Source organism: Sitodiplosis mosellana, unplaced genomic scaffold (assembly GCF_009176505.1).
Source record: "Sitodiplosis mosellana isolate CC-2019 unplaced genomic scaffold, AAFC_SMos_1.0 Smas_scaffold_6226, whole genome shotgun sequence".
Classification (NCBI taxonomy): domain Eukaryota; kingdom Metazoa; phylum Arthropoda; class Insecta; order Diptera; family Cecidomyiidae; genus Sitodiplosis; species Sitodiplosis mosellana.
The window spans coordinates 829,749-850,694 of NW_022601467.1; the positions used below are offsets into that span (position 1 = coordinate 829,749).

Genomic DNA, 20,946 nt, shown 5'->3' on the forward strand with positions numbered 1-20,946 from the left:
ATTCGATTTCAGACATACGTACATGTTATATACCCGAAAAAACCGACTCTCGGAAAGAATGTGCATCACGCACACTTGCAAATCAACGCTTCCATCCGCTATGCGTACACACATACATGCACGCACATGTACACATCCAAAATAATGCACAAAGCACAGCACAGCACAGCACCGCTAAGCCGATGCTCATAGAGGAGCGAGCGATATTGTTTGGTAGCGGTATCGATAAATATGAATGCGTGCCTATGAGTGCCGACTGGACTATAAGCCGCGTATATATTCATTTCACAGGCTGTTTTACCGATACATATGCGCGCGGAGAGAGAATAAAAATCAATTCGGGTACAGTGGTTGCGGCTTCATGTTCTTCGCACTTATAGGCGAAGGGGAGTGGAGAGTAGAAGGACGAAGAGTTATATCCTTGCTCGCCTGTGAGCCCATGCACATTCATATGCAACACAAGTGAGCGAGCGAGCGAGCGAGCGAGCGAACGAGCAAACGAACGAACGCGCGCCACACAATTGAACATGAACATGAACATGAACTTGTGCGAAAGGGGAAAGTAACCGTGAACTTGTGCCGATGCCTGTTTGAGTGAAAACGAAAGGTATAACACGCTCGCAGTCGGAGTGTGCATTGCAAGCGGCAAAGGAGCAGGAGAGAGGCCAGACAAGAGTCAGGAAAGAGGAGCAAACACTCGTGAAATCGAAAAGCTTACATTCACAAATGCCAGCTACTAGGCACTGCCTGCGCTCAATGTCTATTATTGCAACACGTTTACTCTCTAGCTGCTCAAAGAGCAGCACACAATAACTATACATTCGACGTAATTTACACATTGAGCCGATCCATGTTTCGTATTGCCCCTCGTTTTCGGAATCCCACTGGATGTTTTGCACACTATTCGCAATATCCGCACACATACAGCGTGCCGCATTTTTTTTCCCTTTTTCTATAGTACATATATAATGTATACATGCTCGCGCTTGGATATGACAATGCAACGTGTTATACATTCAAACATTATATCTGTCATTTCACTTTCATTTGAAGCATGCACACACATATTCGGCGCATCTGAGTGGAACATGTGTGTATCGCCGCCACTGTGCACGCCACTTGTAGTCTCGGAACATCCAGACAGCTAATGCATTTTGTATGCTATAGCTATCGAGTTGAACCAACGAAATGAAAGAAGAAAAAAGTATGCGATGATGATGAAGAAGAAGAAGCAGCACGAACACTCTTTCTCTCTATTTAAATGATTTGAGCACAGTGCATTGTCAATAATTGTTACTACCGCCAAGCCAGCATTCACACCGTATTTCACCTTGAATGCGCATGCGTTTCGATTAGCGTCGTGACGCTAATTTTCCATTGCCAATGCCAAGAGATTAACAGCATTTTTTTCCTTCAGCCGCTTATTTCATCCGGCCCGAAATCAAACGTAATCTATCCATCGATGAAATAATATGTTTATACTTTCGGCTTTTACTTTTGCTAAGGGGGTTATGCGTTCTGAGCCTTAAATTTTATTGCCAATACTTGATAGCGGATGAACGACACACAAATCGTACACAGACTGAATTTATTTCATGTAAATTATCAATTTTATTTGATGCAACGGAATATGCAATTCGTTTCCTTCACAACCCACTTTTTTTTATTGAACGAATTTACAATTTTTTTTTTTTAATCGGTTCCTTTTTTTCAAATTCCTTTAGAAATTTGAATATTGAATTTTTAATTTAGAAAAATAGTTTTTTCAACAATTATAACGATTTTTTTGAATTTTTTTCTCGTCATCGGGTTTTCGTTGAAACAATGGAAAATGTTGCATGCAAATTTATCCAACAATTTGGATGAAAAAGCGATTTTTCTTCAGTTTGTAAAATGATGAAATTTACTTTGGGATTTTTTTTTTCTCGAACCAACCAAATTTATTGAGGCTAAATGGGACCGATACTTTGAAGCGTGCATTCATTGAATTTTCAGCAAATATTTGACTGCAGTAATTAAAAGAGTTAACATAGCCGGCAAAAATGCTATACCCATCCCCACGTCGGTTTTTGTCGGTGCGTCGGCCAAAGATATCTCTCCTAGCATTTTACTGAAATGAGAAAAGTAGTTATATGTCTGTTGCAGTGCATTGTTCTTATTTTAAACAGAAATGTCAAAATTTGTGTGTTTCTGTTATCTGCGAGTAAAAATAGTTTTTTTTTTCGCTCTACGTTTGAATAATCCGGCTGAAAATGCACGGAACCGAAAAATTTCAACAAGGATCACAGACAAATGATACGAAATGTATGTGTAGTATACATATGGAGAGTAAGAGAGAGAGAGATATGTATATTTGCAAGTGTTGTGCTGTAGCCGCAAATGTAAATATATTTTCGTAGCGCATGTATTGCATGCACACATTTCAAAAGTATAATAATGTCTGATGTCTAGCTGTCTATCCGAACACACAGAGAGAGAGAGAGAGATAGATAGAGGGATAGAGCGGTGGAAGGAAAAGAGAAGACAATATCGTCTGCAAAGCATTAATAAAACCATAACAATAACAGTAATATTAAAAGTGCTGCATATGAACATTTTCCACCGCTAAGTGAGTTAATTTCAAAGTTATGAAAGTGGTCATTATTTGCTAATTTAAGTTATAACACACATCCTAAGTGCAATGGGGATCGCGTCTATCTGAAGGTGAGAGAAATAATATATTTCTCTTCTGGTTTAATGAGATTAACCCATAAACCGCATAACGTTTTTAACGAATGGCACAGACGATTTGTGCGCACGGTTGCAATTTAAAACTGTCATCATGAAAATAATGCGTTCGCATCAATATCAAACCGTAACTAGATGGTGTGGCAGGAGCATTAATGCAATGAAGGAAGCAAGGAAGAAGAGAAACGAAAAGAACGAAAGAGAATCGAATCTAAGTGAGAAACTTTGTCTTTTTTACATGGCGATTAGCGTTCGATTCGATTTATACAAAACGATGTACTCTATCGCAATTATTGATACATGTTGTCATGAACAGTCGCTACAGATATATACATTTTTCTCTCTAGCGTTTTTTTCCCTTCGATGATTGAAGAAGAAGAAGAAGAATGCTTTTCGGTATCCATGAACGTTGCTGAAACATGACGCCGGCAAGGCATTTCGAATCGCACAAATGTATAAATATGTAGCTCGAATGGCTTACAAACGGGGATAGATTATGCGGATGCTTTTGGATGCGAATGAAATACACAATATCGATGCTCTATAGCATATCTACATGTCTATACATATAGCTATATGTGTCTTCTATTCGGCTTTTTGTTTCATGCACATCGCTTGAATCACTGAGAGTGGTCTTTGTGCGCAAATTTTTCGTTTCTGAAAATTGAACATTCGGACCAAATGTTTTCGAACATTTTTCTGGTTTAACACGAAATAAAATTAAAACGAAAATTAATTATTCAATCATTTTAAAATCCCCATATTTTGTTGAATGGAAGCTAAAAATACCAACATCCAACAGAATTTAAGTTTTGTGCAAATCTGCAGCGACCAACGATGCGCCACAGCACGCAGTAATTGTTTGCATGTTCAATAGTCATCGCTTCGAGATGAATTGGCGCGCATTTATGTGCCGCATATTCATTCTGACCGTTTCATGGATCGCATATTGAGTACGGAATTCACGGTCGCGTTCATTTGAAGTGCACAAACCAGGAGCATTCATTGTTAATTTGGTTCATTTGTATTTGTTTGCAGACGACTTCTGCATGTAGTTGTAGCGTGCAAAAGATTATTTGTAGTGGGGATGTTTACAGTATACACAGGAGAGCGAATAAAGTGTCATCATGCATATCGAAATCGAAAGAAAACATCCAAATTTTATATCGCGTTGCTTTTTTTCGGTGCTTCTTCTCTCGATGTGTGTTTTTTTTTTGCTCTCTTCATTTTTGCAATGTCTGTATGTCAACCGACACATCTGTTCAGTGTATGTGTTTCATCCAGGGGGAATCTATTTGGCTTGATGCTGCTTGAATATATATGTATACATACACCGAAATTATTGAAACCATTGTCTGTCTGCTGCACTTTTAGTGACATATTCAAAGTGATAGTGATAATCAATACAGACAGTACTTTCTGTCTGATTACAAAGTAATTTGTTCCCTTACGGACAATACAGAATTTATGGCCGCTTTGCACCATTTCTCCTCATCTTTTGCTCCTCGATAGAGTGACTCTCTCAACGAAAGACGAAGAAGACCAATCTATGAAAAAGTATACACATACAGTGTATATAATCCAGTTCCAGATGCTATCGCTTGTTGTTTTCGTTCACTATTAACATACTAAATACGTCATTTCGAGAACTAAATTCAAATGTTTTTGAATTAGGATTAATTGGCTGATGGTTGAAATGATTGCCTCATCGCATTAGTACGCCAATCGCGCCTATATAATTTATCCACACACTGAAAAATAAAAACAGACTGTCACGGTCAAACAATATAATGTAGAACAGCAGAAATCCAGACTTCGTTTTCTCTTTCAAACTAAAACACCAACAACAACGGCAACAACAAAAGTGACGCACATTTGGCTTGGCTTGGCTTCACCACATTTTTATGCAAGACATTGAAACATATAGCTATGCACATCTGTATACTCCGAAAATAACTACATGCGAGTATGATTTTAATGTTCGCTCTTATTTCTCGTTTCAACGTTTTGTATTTATAATTTTTCGTTCTTTCTTTTCATTTAGTTTTGTTGTGTGTGTGTGTGTGTGTGTGTTTGTGTTTTTTTTTTTTGGGTCGAGCGCGATAGATATATAATTTAGCTGGAAAGTGTAATTTTTCCATAATTTTGCGGCTTTGTTCGGTTCTATTTTCGGGATTGGATGAAAAATGCTCGTATTTCTCGAATTATGCAAGTTTAAATGGTATCAATCATTATCATTTCGATGTTATAGCATGTGATGTATGTATGTTTGGATTCGAATGAATGTGGGCTGGAAGCGAGCACATCGCACATTCCACTGAAAATGTGCGTTAATTAACAACTTTCGTTGGTTTTCATTTGGGAATCCAATTTATGCGAACGTCGTAGTAATTTCTTACATTTTGACTCTTGTTCGCCTCAGATGTTTGTCGCGTTCGCATTTTTCGAATGAGTACGTCTGACGCAGCTAATCTGAGATTATGCACAGCCAGTAAACTATGCGAATGGCTTAAGGAAGCACACAATGGGTACCGTAACAAGAATACGGCCAATAATGATACAAAACAACAGCGAAAAATAAATTGTATTCTCAATGAAAACAATGCAAAAGTTTGACTGAGAGATGCAAGAGCGAATGCGTGAATATTTCGCTTCCATTCACTGGATTTGTCACGCTTATTTGAATAATTTACTTGGAGCGTCTGCCTCTTGTAGCAGCACACAATTTTATTTAACACGATTTCTTTTGTAAACACTTAACACTTAATGTTTTATTCCCAGCGAATAATATATTATAATAGCTACTTTGCCAGTATCTGCATTAACTGCAAACCTACGATTAACAACAACAACAACACAACAAAAAATCATATAGAAAGAGAGCGAGAGATACACTGAAGCAGTAGACACGCTTTTGTCTAAATGCTAGATGAAAAAAGAACATTAGATTGTAAGCGATATCAATAGCAATAAATCTTGCATCATTTTTTCCTGTTTGCGCGAACGACGGCAAAAAAGTTTTTTTGTGCTCTCTGGTCGCTCACTCGCTTGCCTTTGCTCTCGTTCCATCTCGATCTCTTTCTTGGATTTTCGGATTCCGGCCACTGTAACATAAAATATTAGAGACAACCCTTTCGAATAAAAATAAATCATTAGATGAAAATTTTTCCATTACATTTTTGCTGCTGATTTTGTGGTACTTACACTATACACATACTTGTTTTCGTATCTCATCGTTCGGTTTAAGTGGTGGAAGAGAAAAAAAAATATCTGTGAATTCGGCAATGTTGCACAAATAAAGAAACCAAATGAGAAAACAATTGTAAGCGACAGCGCGGTTACAATCGTGTTACGGAGAGCACCAAACTCGATAGCGTTGGAAATCGACTTCTGGACGTTTGCTCGTAGCTAAGAGAGCACGTCGCGCCACAATCCTTTGAAATGCAATCAAAAACAAGCGAAACACACAAAATCAGATGAGTGAGAACGAGAGTCAAAGCACAGAAAAGAAATAAAAGGGGTATGAACATCCGTTTCAGTAGGTACGACCGAACGACCGAATGGGCGATATGTTTCAAAATGATTTAGTAGTGTGAGGGTGAGCACAGAGAACAAAAGAAAAACATAAATTATTATTTATGCGATGCTGAAACGCTTATTGAAACTTAAGTTATTATTTTGCAGTCGATAGATTAATATTAATGTGTATGACGCGCGTACAATCATTTCTCCCTAAAAACGTAAAATATTACGTATAAACACATCATCAAGAGCGAAACCATTCAAAAAGATACAAACAACTGTTTTTGCGTGTTTATACGTTTGACTTACCATCCTCGACACTCAGTAATATTCTCGAATCGGCAGCAGTATCGGCAAAGCATTTTGTAAACCGTTTATTGTGTTTAAATGGGAAAAAAGGTTTGATTTCTTGTTAAAATGATATTATGATTATGAACAAACGATTGATTTAATGAACTGAAATGATATTTATTTGTATTCTAACACGATTTTATGGCGTCAACGATGAAATCATCCAGCATTGACGATGGCAATGCACAGTGCACACGTTTAAAAAAGAGTATCACATTTGGATAAATATATATATTCATAGGCACAGCCAGAGAGACGCGTGCAATCTGAAAATGAGTTTTCGATCAAAGGAATCGAAAGCGCGCCATACACACACCATTGTCGATTATTATAAAATTCTTACCAAATCTTCCGGCGTAAATCGTAAAACATTCAAACGGTTCTGCATAGGGTTATGAATAATTTTGTGATCGCATTTATTATTTGTGTTCCAGCAAATCATCGATTGCTGTGGCATTGTGCTCAATATCTGAAACAAGATAAATGACACCCCGGGCATAGCGAAACGATACAAATTTCACGGTTATCACTCAAAAATTTGTCCAAATATGATAAAAATGACGCCTGTCATATTACTGTGTCAAGGCGAGTCATCGTATGCATTTGCTTTGATTAGAGATTACGATTGATTGAAGAATTGTCAGCACATCCCGTTGCCCGTTCCAAATTGCAGCTCATGCCTTCTTCGATTTTTGTTTATTAGATTTTGTGTTTGGTACGTAGTGTCGATTCCACTCTTCGGTCACCACCAAATCCAATCTATTCCAATTCATTAAAATGCATTGCCATCATCGATACCACTTTCGTTCAATTTAACATGCGCTTTTGGACACGTTCGCATCGTTGGTTATTATTTTAAGGGCATTTATTCATGCGTCCAAATCAAATGCCAAATGCTTTCAGCTTTCTCGATGGAGCTGCATAATTTTTCTCAATTTTTATGCACTGCATCTGTCACGATGATTGAACGCACACGAGTGCGCGCTCCCAATGTATCGCCACCGCCGCCGCGTGATGAGGGAATTGATGTCGTTTAAGGCACAATGTATGAACCTTCAAAGTTTATACGCTTCTAAGCCTATTGAATATTCCATACCAAAGAGTGAAATACATACACCAAAAAATATTATTGTAGACATATATTATGTTTGGTTTTTTATTTTTGCACATTAAATTTCATGTATGCTTTTTTTATTTTATTTTTCATATTTTATTGCAGAGAACAATCGTTATATTCATTTTCGCTTATTAATTTTATTTCTTTTCCGCTCGACACAATGACATTTCAGCTGGATACGCTTTGGATAGTCAACCAAATATTCTATTCGCTAGTAGCGAATTGTTATCACTCGATAATAGTTGAAATAACATTTTTTTCGTCTCACCCTGATTAAGTAAATGTTATTTGAATGCACTGAATGAACGATACAAAAAAAATGCAGCTCATAAAAAAATGATACACATAAATTAGAATTGTGCGTTACGTATTTCTATATGGTATATGTGCATTAGCAATGATATTATTTGCACATAAAAATGATGATCTCGTCGGATGAGTGTTTGTGAAACAATTGTTATTCGGTGACATGTCTCGAGTATAAAAATGAAATTTTTATTTTCATTAGCATTTGCACTTACACTCCATATTGCAGGTATCATTTCAATATATTTGCTGGAAAAGAAAAGAAAATCACTTTGAATCAACTAATAAATGAGAGCCAGTCGCACTCATTTTGTGTGTTCGATGATATTTAAACAAATCGATGAAACAAACCCAAAAAGAAAGTTGTAATTGTTTTCAAGAGAGAATAATTGTGGCTGGCATTTAGAAAAAAATGTTCGACAGACATTTTAAATGTTAATGCCTCCTAAGAGAAAATGATTTGTTAGCATTGAATCATAAAAGCATCATCACTGTGTCGTTATTTATTTACTACTAATAAATCAGTAGGGAGGTATTGTATCTTTTATTTCCAGAGACATACACATCATCATCGTCGCCGTCATCATCATCATCGTAGTTCATTTTTCCAAATAATAAGAGTCCTTAATTATAAAAAGTAGATAATCGACTGTATATCAATGACCCCGGTCGACAGCAACACACAGACTTTACCACATCTCTCTGTAAAAATGTGAATGCACAGTGCACACTCAGTGCTTGTTACTTTTTTTCTGTTCTCTCACTCTCTGTGGTTTATTGCTACTTTTTGTGCTCGTTATCTTTTTTTTGCAGTCGCATTTCTTTTCACTGCCTTCAATATGAACTGAAAATATTCGGTTTTATGCACGGTATGAAATAAAAACAATATAAATTTTAGAAACACATAAAATTTTGCTTTTGTTTTTTATTGCTCGGCATATCGATATGGAAGGAAAAGTAAACGACTTTATATCATTCATTTTTTCCGTTATTGTTGCTATTTTGGTTGTTCGTTTGTTTCGCACAAAATGGGGAATCAAAAATACGTTTTATTGATGTGTGTCGTTCACATTGATATTCGTATATAAATGTGAGATTTAGTGCGTAAAAATATGGGACGAATTAAAAGTGTATGAACGAGAAAAAAAAACACAGAGGAAAATTGGAGATGCAACAAAATGTATTTGCGACAGTTCTCGGTGTGGATGTGTGTATGTATATGTTTTTTTTATCGTGTTTTATATTTTTAATGCGCATTATGTGCATTAAAATCTCCGTCGATGTGTTCGGTTACGATGGCCATAATATATTTATTACAGAATATTTAATAAACCATACAGTTTCCCTTAAACTTAAAGTGAATCGCAGCTCATTTTGATTCCAAGTGATGACTCATTGCACTCTCTCAGGCTCTCAAATTTTTCTTTATCCAATTATCGTAATTAGAGACTTTCGTGTAAACGGCTGGAAAGTCTTCCAAACCACAACCACGTCCGAATGATACGAGTGCCTCAACCACCCATCCACTTGCGAGAACTTTCATCAGAGGATTGCCGCTGTCACCGTCACATGTATCGAAACCGAATATTCCACCGGCACACACTTGATTCTTATTGACCGATATTCCAAGCGCTCTGTATTTATTCGTACATTCTTCATGGTCGTACACTGGTAATTCAACGTGTTGTTTTATGGCACTTTGTCGCACTGCAATTTGAATAAATAAAACGGAATACAGAAGTACATAAATTACTCTATTCTCAATACATATTGCAAATGGGAGCAAAACAATAATGAAACGCAGACAAAAGACAAGAGGACAAAATCTTTATAAATTCATCACTGCGTAATTATCTTGGAAATTATTCGCCTCTTGATCATTCCGTTCGCAACTTGATTTGTAATCGGAGCACTAACATTTTTTCGGTGTGTTGTCACGTGTCATGGTTTTAACGGGATTTGCATGTTCATTGCGATTATTCACATTGAAACTACCGCCATAAAGCACGGCCTATTAACACCTTATTAGAGCGTGCGAGGAACTTCTTATTTTTTCGTTCTATCTTAAATAAATTCTTACTCGTGGTAGAGCGGCCCCATCCAGCCGCAACGAGCCGCTCATTCGGCAGTGTCCTTGGAGAATTTACTGATGATGGCAAACAGATCGGTCTGACGTAATCCGTGAAAGTGACTTCCGAATCCAGTCTAATCAGGCCTATATCATTTGCGCGATTTTTATTTTTCTCATTATAGCGTTCATGCGGTATTTTTTGCTCAACACCCACGGTTATTACGGGATCGGCACAAGTATTCCCCAGACAATCAATTTCCTTTGTTAGATCATACTCGCCCAATCGCACGGCAACTCTAATTGATTTATTTCGAAAGCGAAAACAATGCAATAAGTGTCTTTCCTTGTGAAAATCTTTCTCTCTCTCTCTCTCTCTCTCTTTCACCACCTTTTTTTATTCCCTTAATATACATATATTAACATATCGTCGAAACAACAAAAATATCACTGAAATTGCTCAAACTAAATTAGCAGTTACGCATTTACACTGTACTTAATACCAATCGCACCCACATCCACAATCACATACACACACACACATCTCTGGCTCACTAACGAATTTGTAACGTTTCAATAGAGAGAGAGAGAAAAAAACCATCGGCAATAATTTCTACTCACAATTCTCCGACGCGTTTCTCGATTTCACCAACTAAGCAATGGGCCGCTGTGAGTACGTAACGTGAATTTATTAGAGAACCTACATAAAAAGGGAAAAAAAAGTCGAGAGATGCAGTGTGTACTATTCATTGTTTTATCTAAGTTGTATGTTCTTATTCGAAGCATAATTGGACAATGCTACATACCACCGCAGCTTAATTTTCGTTCTCGTCGATTACCTAATTGATTGCAAATGAACATAATGAAATCACATTATCACTTGGAATGAATGCAATTTTTTCTGCCAATCCAAAATGAATTGGCTATCACTCGCTCTCTCTCTCTCTCTCCTTCCATCTCACTTTCGGAGCGAATAAATAACAACGCGTGACTGAACTGGGAACACTTACGATTTCGGTATTCGAGAAGCGCCATCCACGGATAGTCATCGAGAAGTGTATCATCGCCTCCATAAATACGTTGGGACAATGAAGTTAGGCCGCAGGTTCCAGTGCCGGGTAGAATTTGACCACTACCACGTCTTCGACCGCTGCTGCTGCCATAACTCTGCGGCCGATTCGACTGCCAGTTTGATGGATTTGGTTGCTCTGGCTGTTCAAAATTATTGAATAGAGTACAGCACACATGAGGATATTGACCGCTTCCATTTTCACATTGAAGACTTCGTAAATAGTTCGTTGTACGACGTGTTAATCGACCTTGAAATTGCGCTAGAACACTTGGACAATCGTAAATTGATCGACAATCACCGGCTATACTTTCTGGGGTGTAACACAAATCTGTAAAAGTTAATGAATCAACAACGGAGTCACATATACGTGTTTTATCACTCATCAAATGTGCGATAAGTACTCACTACATTCTATACATACTTTGTGCACATGATATGCGAATCGATGAAAATAATAATAACAAAATTGATAAGCTATATACACAAATTGAACGCAACATATTTGCTTTTTTCCCCTAAGTGAATTGAATTCAAATTGAACACGCACTTGACTGAATTGTAAATATTAATAGAAACTAAATTGTCAGTTTGCTTATGTCTCGACTTCTCCAATGACTGCAAAGCACTTGCAACAACGATCCACAACTAACTGGGAATGGATGGGTAACCGCACAAACAACCAGGTAAGGCAAACAAAATTATGAATCACTTATTTGAAATTTGAGTTAAGATCGTTGAGGTTTATTTTAAAACGAAAGTTAATGTAAATTGAGCCGTTTAATTCTTTTCGATCAGTTTCACGGAAATCCGAATCATTCACAAACTTGTTTGTTGCACGGGGAAATTACTCGGAACAATAAAAAAAAATGATAAAATTTGATACATACGCTCTCTGACGCGTATGTCAATCTAGACGTAAAACTAAACTGATTGCAATTCGATGATACTGAGTTCTTTGAGCCTCATTCCTAACGTGAAAACCAGATTGATATGGTTTTTTTTTTTCGCTCAGCTGCCATGGTATGGTTTTTTTCTGTATACATAATATTTTCACTGTGTTTGTCTCAATTGGCGTGAATAGCATCAAGTTTGATGTCAGGAATGTAGCAAAACATAGACGAATGTAGTGAAACGACACAAAATAAAATTAGTGTTGGTACGAAAAACTGGATATTTTGGAATTGACATTGAAAATTACGCAGGTTTTCGAACTATATCTTCGGTCGTAAACAAGACACTAATGTTGCAACCAATTGCCATAGATTCATTCTATTCCAATAAAACTGATGTGTCTGTATCCATATTTTTTTAAATTTTTTTTTTTTTTGGTTCGTTGTTGTTTTCTTTTCATTTTTTTATGTGAACATGCGCTGAGTAAAATTATCACATGGAAAAGGGTAAGAAATTCCCCGCTATTATGACCGTGTACGTCCAAAAGCCGAACAAGTTGTCATGTGTTTCGTTGTTCTATCATGTATAATTAAATTGCGTCATTGTTACGAGGAAATTTCTTCTGCCTTTCTTCTAATTTTCGTTTCGTTTTGGTGTATGCGTGTGTGCGTGTGTGTTTGTTTCAATGTTGTCTGGCTTTTTGATGACAGACCTTGTGAATCGTGAATAATGTATATTTCGCATATTTTATTCTGTTTCATGCAAATTTTAAATGGCAAAACACTTCGTCTTTTGCTGCAATAACAGAAAAAGGACGTGCAAGAATGATTTTACTCTTCAATTTTGGGTACATGTCTTTTCTTTTCCGTTCCGGGCTGTTTTTTTCTTCTACTGTTCCTCTTTTGAGCATCAAGCTCTTCGGTTTGATCTACCGTTCTTTTTATTCTTCATCTGTCGCTCTTTTTATCCTTTTATTTGGCACAGTTTGGTAATTTTTTTTCTCTCTTTCGTTGCAAGTCTTAATGTGCCTGGTTGCGTCAACTTGTAAAATGCTAATGGAATATCAAATGTGAAACATTCGTCGAAACATGAGAATGAGTTGATGAGAAAAAAAGGGTTCACAATCAGATTTCTTTTTCCCGCATTTGAATCGACATTTCGTCGAATTTGATTTGCAACAAGTTCAAACCAGAGTATACTCCTTCCCAATAACTCGTGCACAATATTGATTGTATCTGCCATCGACTATTAGTTGCATGTCCAATAAACCTTGTCAAATTTCACCCATCGTCCTGCTCAAACAACTGGCCTCGAACGCATTTTAAATCATTTCAATTTGATGTTAAAAATGTAACATCTTTTTCATACAACGAGAGAGAGAGAGAGAGAGAGAGAGGAAAAAAAGATTGAACGAGAGCAGGAATCGCAATAGGAGATTATTCTATTTGAATACATTGAGGTTGAATGTGTTGAAATAACTGATGCAAATCGGCCGAAATATAGCAAACCAAAAATGGTGAATCAAATTTATCGACAATTGAATTTTTTTCCCGTTCGTTAGTTGATTTCTGCTGATAATCACAAATATATGTTCGAACCCTTGTTGTTACAATATGCTCACTCAAAATGGGCCAAAATACATGCGATCTTTGATTTTTTTTTTTGAGGTCACGATTTCTACGCTTCCATTTCGACTGAACCGGAGTAATAGGCGACACATACCGAGCGAGCGAAGTAAATGCTTGTTTCACAAAATCTCCCAAAATACTACTTTCAATTTCTGGTTGTGGATTTTTTTTTAATGCACCGAAGTTTCACCCTCTTGTGAACTAGTAAATAGTTGAAAATACTTTCGGGCATATAGCCGTAGGGAATTATTTGCTTAATAACGGAAACTGTGCAAATTTGGAGATGCAGAAAAAAATAAAGAAGAAACAAATTGAATTGAAATAGGTCAAACAAAATAAATCATTCACCTTTGAAGTTTCAGCATAAATATTGCCTGGCCTGTGTCAATGTCCACTTATTAGGTTAATCCAAAGTGTTTTGCATTGATAAATGGGCTTGAAAAGCCCATCGGTTTTTTTCCATGTAGATTTATAACGAGAGTCTGTTTTGTTTTGTTTTATTTCCAAATTTAAAACGAAGAAATTCAAGTATGTTTTTATCTGGATTTTCCAAAAAATATCAACTGATTTTAATCGATGAAATGATTGTAGATGGAATTTCAAAACACATCAAATCTCACATTCATGCGTGTCTTCGTTTAGTTTTAGCATGTCATTGACAGTCACATACAAAGAAATTCGAACAGAACAAAAATCGGACGCTCATGTATTGTGTGTGTGTGTGTGTGGTTTCAGAAAGACTCTCAGTCAAAACTGGTTTAATGACGTATTATTGTTAGTCTATATGCGCTTCACCTTCGTACGTGTTTTTTTTTCTCTTATTCTCGTATTCAATCTCGTTTGAATAAATATCGCTTCTATTTTGTATGGCAGAAGCAGCGCGCACAAATGATATAGAAAGCGTTGCGATAGAACGAATACGCCACATATGTAAAATATGAAAGCAGAGAGAAAGGGAAAGAAAGAACACAAAGCCAACATATTGATAACCTTTTTGATGACAAGACTGACTGAACAGAAAATGAAGAAGAAGAAAAAAACAAATACATTTTCTTATTTCATGCGACGCATGTATTATTCCCACATATTATTTGGCTTGTTGTGCAGTGAAGAGCCAGTGAAGACCAAACATGTTTGCAACACCATCAGCATTCCATTCATTCATTATCGGTCTTATCGTTCTGTCGACTTTTGTCCAACAATCATGGAGTAATATTTCATCAATCGGTAAAAATTGCACTTAACTCAGCATTGTCTACTTGGTACGTTTTATGATGTCGAAATTCTCTAATTAACAAAAAATTATTACATTCACCATAGGTGCTGTATGCCAAATACCAAACGAAACATCAAATGGAACGTGCACAATCAAAGAGAATTGCACACCGTATATGGACTTGTACACCAATCCCATAACGACCGAGAATGTCAATTTCATGCGAGAACTGCAGTGTGACAATCGAAATTATGTGGATGAAACAATTGTATGCTGCCCGACTAATTCAACCACATATCGGTGAGTTAGAATTGCGTTTTCAATGGACACGTCTATGAACAAATAAATTCAAACACTAAATGGAATAAATACTTCTTAATGTTAATTGCAGCAACCCTTCAGTGGTCATTGATTTTAATGGTTTATCGAAGAAAACGGACAACGATGCCGATACCGATACGATGGGCAGTAACATAAATTTGGAACAGTTTCGGCCAAGCAACGATGAGCCCTTCTCTATTAGTGATCGTTTCGATTCAGAAGACGCTGAAATCAGTCGGTTACCACTGAAATTTGAATGTGGCGATGGACATCAGTCGGTGAATCGAGTATTTGGGGGCGACTTTACCAGCATCTGGGAATTCCCATGGTATTGACTCATTTTGGAATTTTACAATTCAATACGGAAATGCCTTAGTTACACATTTCGTGCTCGATTGAATTTATTTTGTATTATCGATGTTGTGCTAATTATACTCGTTTCATAGGATGGCGCTGTTAATTTACAACACCAATTCGAGTGAGTCATTTTTGTTTGGTTTTTTTTATTCTGTTGCCAATATAATTCCACATAATACAGAGAGTTTATGGCCTCTTCTTTATACGCAACAAAGCTTTAATATTGATTCTATTCCACACAAACAGGTAGACCGTATGGTTGTGGTGGATCATTGATAAATAACCGATACGTATTAACCGCTGCACATTGCGTCACTGGCCAGCTGTATGAAAGTAAATCTGGTTTGTACGTTGAACCGAATAGCTAATAAGATGAATCACATTTAATTAAAAATTAAAAATACTTTAGCAATAAATTGGAGTGCATGTAAATCAGTGAATGTTGCTTGCATGGTGAAAGATTAATTGCAAAATTGCACTTTGCAACAGCAAATTGGCTAGAACAAAAATACAAACAAACAAACAAACAAACAAACAAACAGACAAACAAAAACTTTTCTACATTGTATTGTAACCTTTTAAATGGACACAGAAAAGGTGTGCGTCTCGGTGAATACAATATTGAAACGGAACAGGATTGCATGCCATCGAGAACGGCAACTGGCCAAGTTCTCAAATGTGCTGATCCAGTCGTTGAGGTGGGCGTCGAAAAAATCATCGTTCACCCACAATATAATGATACATCAAGAGACAAGCATCATGACTTGGCTCTTCTTCGCCTCGACACAAATGTTTCATATTCAAAATACATCAAACCAATTTGTTTACCCATTGTGGGTCTCAGCAGTGGATTAATTACCGGCAATAAGTTGACCGTATCGGGATGGGGTAGCACTAACGGTACGTAATACGAACGATATTTAATAGTATTTGGCATGGCAAGTAAATCTTGAAATGATCAATAAAGTGGGTAACTTTTTTTTCTTTCATTGCATTCATTCCACTTGCGATCGTTTCAAGATTTGCTTTTGCCTAATAAATAATGAGTGACCAGCTCACCAGTCTCTTACTCATTTTGCACAAGTTTCTTCTCGCAATTAATTTCTGTGTCATTTTGTATGTATTCTTCCCCCTTTTTTTGTTATCTTTGTCATAAATCAGTATTCAAGCGATATGGTGATGTTTCTAGTTCGATAAAATTGAAAGTCCGCTTGCCCATCAGTGATATGTGCAATTGCACCAATGCATATAGAGCTCACAATCTGAGCATTGGTCCTGGTCAAGTTTGTGCCGGTGGTTTGCGCGCTAAAGATAGCTGCTTAGGCGACTCAGGTGATGACACTCTCCTATATTTTGCTTTGTATTTACATATTTAAAGTTGTGTATATTTCAAAGAAAAAAATTTATTCAAAGCACTGTTGGAATTTTTCGAACAGGTGGTCCACTCATGTATTTTGATCAACGGAATAGCATATGGGTTGCGTCCGGCATTGTGAGCTTTGGCGCTGAAAAATGTGGAACAATTGGAATTCCAGGTTTGATATTTCCATAATTTTTCATCACATTCGTACCAAAATACGAACAAAGTTGAAGAAATATTCATACGATTCCAGGTGTTTACACAAAAATTGAATATTACATGGAATGGATACTAAATTCATTGGAGGATTGAATTGCGACAGCGCATGAATTGAATCAGATATTGTCTAACGATTTAATGATGTTTTTTTTCTTTCTTCAAAACAAATTAATTTATTTACTGTTTACATATTAGGTATAGGTTCTGTTGCATATTAGGAAAATAAAGGGAAAAATTTCAATTTTTTTATACATAAAATGTGACTGTTCATTAACTTAAATCCCAGGATAAATATTTTCTGCCAAAAATTCAAGTTCCATAGTCATCTTATGCAAAAACTTTTACGTAAAAGCGGCACCAAATAAAATTAGCATGCAATACATCATTTAGTAATAAAGCACAGACCACACAACACCGAAATAATGTTTTGGCTTCCAAAACCCGAAATATTCTATGAGCTCAAACTTTTTTCGGTATACAGCAAATATTGCGGAGCGGGATTAGATGTGAAAGACTAAATTACATATTCACTTTATCATATTTATCATCAGATGTAATAATTTACAAAATTCACTTATTGCCATGTGTTCTAACTTCACTAACAACGTAATCATTTCTCTTTCACTATGGGCACATTAACTATATATATGTACAAGTACATACATATAGTTTGCTCAAGTTATTTTGGCGCTACAGACGCTTCAATCCATTTTGCTCTGCATATATGTTTAATGTAGTCGATGATTCCATGTGGTAAAAGTGAATGCTCACCACCCAAAGGTGGATAAGTTGATTACGCGCACAAAATTCCATCTCGAATTTACAAAACATCAAAGCGTTGAGATGAAGGCACAACTTTTAATTGTATTTAAATATGAGATGATAAGTGATAGCGCCAAATGAATGACGATCACATACGCATGGAGGTGTAATAATTATGTATTTAGCAAACAAGGGTTGAAATAGAGGCTAGATAATTTAGTTTTGTGCTGTGTCGAATGAGTTTAGACGCCTTGAATTTATGTACCTGGCACTATGCTCCATAACGAAGTGAAACGAATCGAATCGAGGCTGAGCCAACGATATATACCCTATGTAATGAATGTGTGCTCATTGCATTTGATAGTTTTTATTTGATGTAATTTTTTTTTAAAGCGAGCAAACATTCGTTTAATCAATAACATGAGCTGTCATGCTCACATGGGTATTAGACTATTGATGTTTTGTTGCTGCTGTTTTTTGTGTTTCGGAAAATGAGAAAATTATCGTTGTTAAAGATCAAATGGCCATGTGAATAAGGATGTGTGCTTGTGGCTCAAGCGCGTTTGACCGAATAAACCGAATTGCACCTTCAGTAATCTAATTTACTTAATAGATTGTAACGACTCTTTGATTCATCAAATCGGCATCCGTCATATTTTCCTGCTTCAAATTAGAAACGCATTCAATAAAACCAAACAATCCGACAAGATGAAACATAATAAGGTTTCATTTGATTTGGAAAAAAAAAGAGGATTGGATGGAAAGTTGTAACAAAAGTCCGAGACTCGTGTTTATTTTGACCCATCAACATACACACGTAGTGAGAGCATTTAAACATCCGGATTTGTCCCTTCGGAAAAACATGATTTTTCCCCAAAAAATTGCGTCTGATTGGCATTGTGTTAGTTCTTATTAATTTTAATCTCAATCACATGCTTATGCCGAAATAAAACATAGAACGGACTTATAACTACACACACGAAGCGCGAGAGAGAGAGAGAGAGAGGGAGAGAGAGAGACCATTATGAAATGTCAGTTCGCAATTTTCGATGACATTGTATACGCTCGGTGAACAATGTTCCATGTAGTGGAACATCGTACGCAATTGATTGAATTGCTTTTGTTGTTAGTTGCATCTTCTCGCATAGCACAAGTCTCTTTTTTTCCCTGTTGTTTAGCTCGCTGATTGTCGTCAAAGTCCGCAAGTAATGTATTCGAATGGCTTCTGCTCTTTCTTTCTTTATTTTCTCGATGATTTTGAAATATGTGTACGGACAAAATGGAAATCATTCAAACAATGAACTCGAAGTAATTGATGAAAGACCTGAAAATCTATTGTTTGCTTTGTAACACATGAACTTGTGCTTCACAAACTTGTGAATTTATGGTGACACATAGCGGACCTACCCTAGCCACGCTTTCTCTCTCTATCTCTATCTCATTCTCTTGCCTGTCGCTCACCACTCCAATAGATTCCAAATACATCATGCTTCTAAACAAGATGTTGAAGTACATTGTTGCCGGCTAACACACTCTGTAAGCACACTTACAAAATCACCAATTCAACTAGAGATGCTTAATGGCGATAACTCTTAATCTTAATTGTTGTTGGATTTGTTTGGATTTGCGTTCAAAGTAAATCGATTTCGGTCACTAAATCACCGAAAAAAGAGAGTGCATGTAACACCTCTCGCCCATTTTTCCTATTCTCTGGGTCGATTTGATTACAATGACAATTATAAGTGTCACCACCATGATGAAATGTTTGCCCCATTGCGAAACCATAAAAATATTCCCGATGAATGTCAATATATGAATTCTACTCGCGTCATAAATATTATATGACACGGAATGTGCACATGTACACCGTCCAATCGTATTACATTGTATGGAATATATGCGTGAAATCGGATACTAATTAAAAAGGAGAGACGAACAAACGAGAGGAAAGAGAAAGAGAGAACCGTTCAAGCAATGGGTATGCAATTTGGTGCAGAAAAAAAAATGCGCAATGGTCCCATAGTGATTAAAAGTAATCTACACAAGTGTGTGGCCTTTGACTGTGGAATATTGCGCAATATTAATAAATATGATAGCTTTTCGTTGCCAATGCGATGGAAAATGAGTTTTATCACTGTCCCTTTCACTTTCATTGCATTTGCAGCATTTCAAATGGCTAGATGAATTGTGAATTTAAGTTCGACGGTATTTTTCGGGGAAATTTGGATGAATTCAAAGCGATGAAAAATGAAAAAGAAAATACAAATTACTATTTAAATCGACAATGTCGGGCGAAAGCCCTTGAAAAAAGGGATGTTCAGAAAATTTGAAATACTAAATTCTATCTCGGCTTTCGATATCAACATCCAATCGCAGATTTAAAATCAAAACGTGTGCACGAATAATTGTATTTGTTCATCACCGTGTGGCAGTTAAGACAAAAAAAAAATCGTTAGAGTGGCAACGTGTCGCTGTCCATTTCGTTGAGCACATGTATCAAAGTAAAAAATGTACCCCACAAAAATACTGTATACCACTAAATTGAATGATGTGAATGATGTGTTGAACAAATGGGCGAAGAAGAAACTCGTTCAAGGAGACGCACTAAAATACTAAAATACGCACACATCGAAAACATGATACAAATTGATAGCAGAACAAGGGCTGCAACACACACACACACACACACACACACACACCATTCTGACGTCGTTTGCAACGCAAAAGTGGTAAATGTATGTATGTTTCGGCGACGAAGTAATCGACCAGTAATAGAAAGCATTTGACGGAAATTTTATCGAAAAACTCAATGGACAAGTTAGCGTTTATGAAGTGTTTGTCTCAAGGGTACTTAAAAAATCCCTTTTTTTCCTATCACTACTGTGCTCTCTAACGAACACGACACATACATAATATTCTATACCGAATAAAAAGGAGATCAGTATTGTTTGAAGGACCGAAATTATAATGCGCATATAATCTGGAACAGAACCTAGAGCCGTATAAAATTCCAAAGCGCCTGTTGTTTG

General features: G+C 36.5%; 2 protein-coding genes across 5 annotated transcripts; one reads left to right on the top strand and one right to left on the bottom strand.

The window, feature by feature from the left end:
- Positions 1-7,726: 7,726 nt before the first annotated feature.
- Positions 7,727-12,376, bottom strand: LOC129579026 (serine protease 7). 3 transcript variants are annotated; one of them, XR_008689186.1, is made up of 8 exons: positions 11,585-12,376; positions 11,102-11,491; positions 10,898-10,930; positions 10,713-10,791; positions 10,104-10,390; positions 8,375-9,730; positions 8,239-8,272; positions 7,727-8,014 (listed from the first exon to the last, which is right to left on the bottom strand). XR_008689186.1 is itself a non-coding variant. In XM_055468502.1 (6 exons), the coding sequence occupies exons 1-6, from the start codon at positions 11,661-11,663 to the stop codon at positions 9,429-9,431; spliced, it is 1,170 nt and encodes a 389-aa protein (XP_055324477.1). In that variant the 5' UTR covers positions 11,664-12,376; the 3' UTR covers positions 7,727-9,428. The 3 variants fall into 3 exon arrangements, 1 of the variants encoding a protein (XP_055324477.1); XR_008689185.1 differs by having other exon boundaries at positions 7,727-8,272; XM_055468502.1 differs by having other exon boundaries at positions 7,727-9,730.
- Positions 12,377-14,674: 2,298 nt separating this feature from the next.
- LOC129579027 (CLIP domain-containing serine protease B8) lies at positions 14,675-17,413 on the top strand. Of its 2 annotated transcripts, none has more exons than XM_055468503.1 (9): positions 14,675-14,909; positions 15,003-15,198; positions 15,290-15,547; positions 15,666-15,697; positions 15,823-15,922; positions 16,169-16,476; positions 16,738-16,908; positions 17,013-17,111; positions 17,190-17,413. In XM_055468503.1, the coding sequence occupies exons 1-9, from the start codon at positions 14,813-14,815 to the stop codon at positions 17,246-17,248; spliced, it is 1,320 nt and encodes a 439-aa protein (XP_055324478.1). In that variant the 5' UTR covers positions 14,675-14,812; the 3' UTR covers positions 17,249-17,413. The 2 variants fall into 2 exon arrangements, with proteins under 2 accessions (XP_055324478.1, XP_055324479.1); XM_055468504.1 differs by having other exon boundaries at positions 14,809-14,944.
- The last annotated feature ends 3,533 nt before the right edge of the window (positions 17,414-20,946 follow it).

Bases quoted from the DNA above. Each gene is read 5' to 3' on its own strand.
- LOC129579026 (XM_055468502.1), bottom strand. From the start codon at position 11,663: ATGTTGCGTTCAATTTGTGTATATAGCTTATCAATTTTGTTATTATTA. The intron at 11,492-11,584 runs GTATGTATAGAA...TAACTTTTACAG, and splicing joins TCGCATATCATGTGCACAAA to ATTTGTGTTACACCCCAGAA. The intron at 10,931-11,101 runs GTAAGTGTTCCC...GCAATCAATTAG, and splicing joins GCTTCTCGAATACCGAAATC to GTAATCGACGAGAACGAAAA.
- LOC129579027 (XM_055468503.1), top strand. From the start codon at position 14,813: ATGTTTGCAACACCATCAGCATTCCATTCATTCATTATCGGTCTTATC. The intron at 15,698-15,822 runs GTGAGTCATTTT...CCACACAAACAG, and splicing joins AATTTACAACACCAATTCGA to GTAGACCGTATGGTTGTGGT. The intron at 17,112-17,189 runs GTTTGATATTTC...ATACGATTCCAG, and splicing joins TGGAACAATTGGAATTCCAG to GTGTTTACACAAAAATTGAA.